Source organism: Martes martes (assembly GCF_963455335.1).
Source record: "Martes martes genome assembly, chromosome: 10".
In the NCBI taxonomy this organism is placed as follows: domain Eukaryota; kingdom Metazoa; phylum Chordata; class Mammalia; order Carnivora; family Mustelidae; genus Martes; species Martes martes.
The window spans coordinates 55001515-55005574 of NC_137898.1; the positions used below are offsets into that span (position 1 = coordinate 55001515).

A 4060-nucleotide genomic window follows, 5' to 3' on the forward strand; every position below is an offset into this window, starting at 1 on the left:
CACTTACAAAGAACGCACCACTCAACATCATCCCTTTTCATGGACAAAACCTACACTCTCAGGAAGGCACTATTAGACTCTGACTAACCAGTCAACAAAAATATCTCTTTTCTTCTATTTCCTCCTATAGATTCTCTTTGCTTCTCTTCCCTTTACTCCTTTCCTCCTTCACTTCTCTTCCCCTCCCTTACAAATATCTTTTTCATATGCTGTGGGATTTAATGTCCTTAGAACCCAAAAGGATCCTTATGACACAGTCTCGTATCTGCTTGGTTTTCACCCCATAGACAATAGGGTTCATAGTGGGAGGCAAGAGCAGATAAATGTTGGCCACAATGATGTGGCAAGATGGAGGGATCTTGTGGCCCCCAAAGCGGTGGGAAAAGAAGCAGAAGAAGGCTGGACTGTAGGAGAAAACAATGGCACAGATGTGGGCAGTGCAGGTGCTGAAGGCCTTCTGTCGAGCATCTGCTGAAGAGAGGCTGACCACTGCCCGAAGGATCATGGTGTAGGAGATTGTGATGCACAGGATGTCAAAGCCCCCAATCAGGAGGGCAACCGTCAGACCATAGATAACATTGATCTTGATATTTCCACAGGATAACTTGGCTACAGCCATGTGGTCACAGTAGGTATGGTATAGTATATTATCTCTACAGTAGGGTAGTCTCTTGATGATGAAAGTCAAGGGAGTGACAAGCAACACCACTCTCAGAAAAGTAGCAAGCCCAATTTTTGCAATGACAGGATTAGTGAGGATAGTAGAGTAGCGCAGTGGGTAGCAGATGGCCACATAGCGGTCTAGGGCCATAAGCATGAGCACTCCAGATTCCATCCCTGTTGAGGTATAGATGAAGAACATTTGGACGAGGCAATCATTAAAGCTGATTTCTTTAAGATGGAACCAGAAGATGCAGAGAGCTTTAGGGATTGTAGTAGTGCACATGACAAGGTCAGTTAGGGAAAGCATAGCCAAGAAGTAGTACATGGACCTGTGCAAGGAGTCTTCACAGCAGATGAGGTAGAGGAGACCACAATTCCCTATCACAGCCACAGCATACATGGAGCAGAATGGGAAGGAAATCCACATGTGCATGTTCTCCAGTCCCGGGATCCCGTTAAGAATGAATGAGACTGGGGTCAGGTCTGTTTGGTTCAGCATTAGCATAATCAGACTATTATAATCATTAGACAGGTTATAGATATTTGTGTATTTCTTGTTCTTTTGTTTTCTGATCCTCCAGTATTATGGAAAAAAATCTTTTAAAAAAGAAGATAAATTTTAGCCATATTTCCCCTCTCATTCTCCCTCTGTCTGTCAAGTGTGCATTTTAATATCAAACAACAAATATTTCAAGCATGAGAGAATAGTTAAACATAGTTCAAACCCAGTATGTGTTGTTTGTTAATTCATTAATTTATTGATCATTCAACAATACATATTTAGTACTCACTAGTTACCAGGTTCTATGATGTATATTGTGTCTACAGTATAGAAACAGAAAGAAATAGATTAAATAACTTATAAATTTATAATGAAGGATAATTTTATGATTTTTTCTAATCATTTTTGATATTTCTAATGATATTTTTCTTAGAATATCTTATTTAAATGTTAATTACTATATACATCTCCCTTTAAATGTTCTCTTAAGGGAAATTTCACTGATCATTTCTCCAATGACCTAAAAGATATGGTTAGAAATTTTCATTGTTGCTATTGTTTGTTGGGTCATACTTATGCTATACTAAATACTGTACTAAGAACTTTACAAATATTGACTGATTTAATCCTCATTACAAGCCCAGGAAGTATTAATCTGCACTTTTCTAACTGAGTAAATGGAGGCACTATTTAGATGAGGCTTCATATCTGTGTTGGTGGCATACAATACCAAAACTGAGCTCTTCTCTGACCATTTTTTAAAAAATTATTTCTTCTAAATTTTGACATAAAAATTTGTGTTAGAAATAGTACTATAGGATAATAATGAAAATAAAAAATATCCAGCTCCACCTTTCCAACTGTTGAAGTCCAGCTTCCCACAGTTGGTCAAAATTACTTATTTTAGTTTTCTACTAGCATTGACCTTTGTATTTCTAAATAATTTGTTTAGCCTTCTTTTTTGTCCTATTTCCTTTGAAATTGTTTTTGTTAAAATTATTATTTCATGTTTAATTTATGTTATAATATAATATAGATATTATCCCTTGCTAGGTCACATGATATGATGTCTATATTTTCTTCCCCATTCAATATTTTTCATTTGATAGTACTTAATTTTTCTTAGTATTTGATGTAGATATCTGAAAAAAATACTTACTTTCAGAACTATAAAATATTTTTACTATTATTTCCTGATAGTTAAATGTGATCTATCAATATTAGTCCTTCCCACATGATCTGTTTCTGAGAAGTCCTGTTTCTCTGAAATAGTTTTTTCTCAGACACATAATTCTCGTCCAGAAATTCCCCTTCCCCCACTCTTTGTACATCTGTTTGTAGATCTGATTTTTCTTCGTTCTATGTTTCAGGATATCATGGAAAACATTTTTTTGAGATTATCGCTATCTGAATATAGTTTAGTCTATTAATTATTTGGCTGAATTTAAAATTCTAGATTAATAAAAGCATTTCTGTATTGATCTCCTAGCTTCTAGTGAGATATTAAGAGGACCATACCAGTTCTTGGTCCTTTGTACATGAATTATTTACCACTGACATTTTTTCATTTGTATGCTTTTGGACCTGATTTATTTAAGAACATTTAAAAATTTTAGTGTTCTGAAATTTAATGGCAATGATAAAAGAGTATGTGTGCTTGTGCATGTATAATTGTGAAGGCATTCATGGGATTTCTGACACTGGAAATCTAACACCTTTGACTTTGGAAATTTACATAACTTCTAATAATTTATTCCCAACATTTTTCTTGTTATATTTCTACACACTTTTTTAGTCAGATATTGGTTCTTCTGAAATTGTTTTTTTTTTTTTTTTGCAGTTGAAAAATTTTTTTTTTTTTTTTTTTTTAAAGATTTTATTTATTCATTTGACAGACAGATCACAAGTAGGCAGAGAGGCAGGCAGAGAGAGAAGGGAGGAAGCAGGCTCCCCGCTGGGCAGAGAGCCCGATGCGGGGCTCGATCCCAGGACGCCGGGATCATGACCCGAGCCGAAGGCAGCGGCTTTAACCCACTGAGCCACCCAGGCGCCCCTGCAGTTGAAAAATTTTAAGGCTAAATCTATTTAGTCCACTTTCTGAAGAGTTCTGAAAGTGTTATATATCCCAAATATCTTGGCATTTTGTTGTTTGTAATATTACAAATTTCCAACATCTTATTTTTCTCTGATTAGTATGAATGTATAAAAATTATACATATATTTATTCTACTTCTTGTATATTAGTTCTATAATTTTAAAAATTTAATAATTTATTTTTATATATTACTTTACTTTTTATCATTAATTTTGGAAGTGTTTCTCAACTGTCTGATAATCTTCAACTTAATTCATACTTAATAGTCTTCAGAAAGCTGATTTGAAACTCCAGGTGATGATTGAGTCTCAGCAATTGATAATATTTACTTTGAATCCTATCTAGAACCTCTTCACTTCATTATTGACATCCTTAGTTGTCATTATTTATAGGTATTTTTCAGGGACTTGCAATTTTTCCAAAAGAATCCACCAATCTACTTCTTGGAGTAAAAATTCAATTGGCCACCAGTGTTCCTGGAGTTGAGTAGAAGGACACTGCAGGTCTCACACTTAAATATGAATATAGGTTAAATCCTCACATATTTTATGATTCCTCATGCTTGACCTTTGTCACGCCTGACATTAAGCATTCATAGGATTTGTTAGTTTCTTCTGAGAATAAACTTCCAGTCATGGTAACAGGATAGGTAATATTGTTTAGGATAATGGATGAATCAAAGATATCAAGTTGTTCCTTATTCCATCTTTCTTCTATCTAAATCCCTGTTCATCTTTATGTATTTACACTGAAGGATGAGAGATTAGATACTATAAAAAGCAACTTCTTTTAGAAACAGC

The 4060-nt window shown here is 34.7% G+C and overlaps 1 protein-coding gene across 1 annotated transcript; it reads right to left on the bottom strand.

Moving 5' to 3' along the window:
- Window positions 1-202: 202 nt before the first annotated feature.
- Window positions 203-1168, bottom strand: LOC308350019 (olfactory receptor 52N4-like; the record flags this gene model as incomplete). Its single annotated transcript, XM_080815020.1, has 1 exon — window positions 203-1168. The coding sequence occupies one exon, from the start codon at window positions 1166-1168 to the stop codon at window positions 203-205; it is 966 nt and encodes a 321-aa protein (XP_080671146.1).
- Window positions 1169-4060: the final 2892 nt, after the last annotated feature.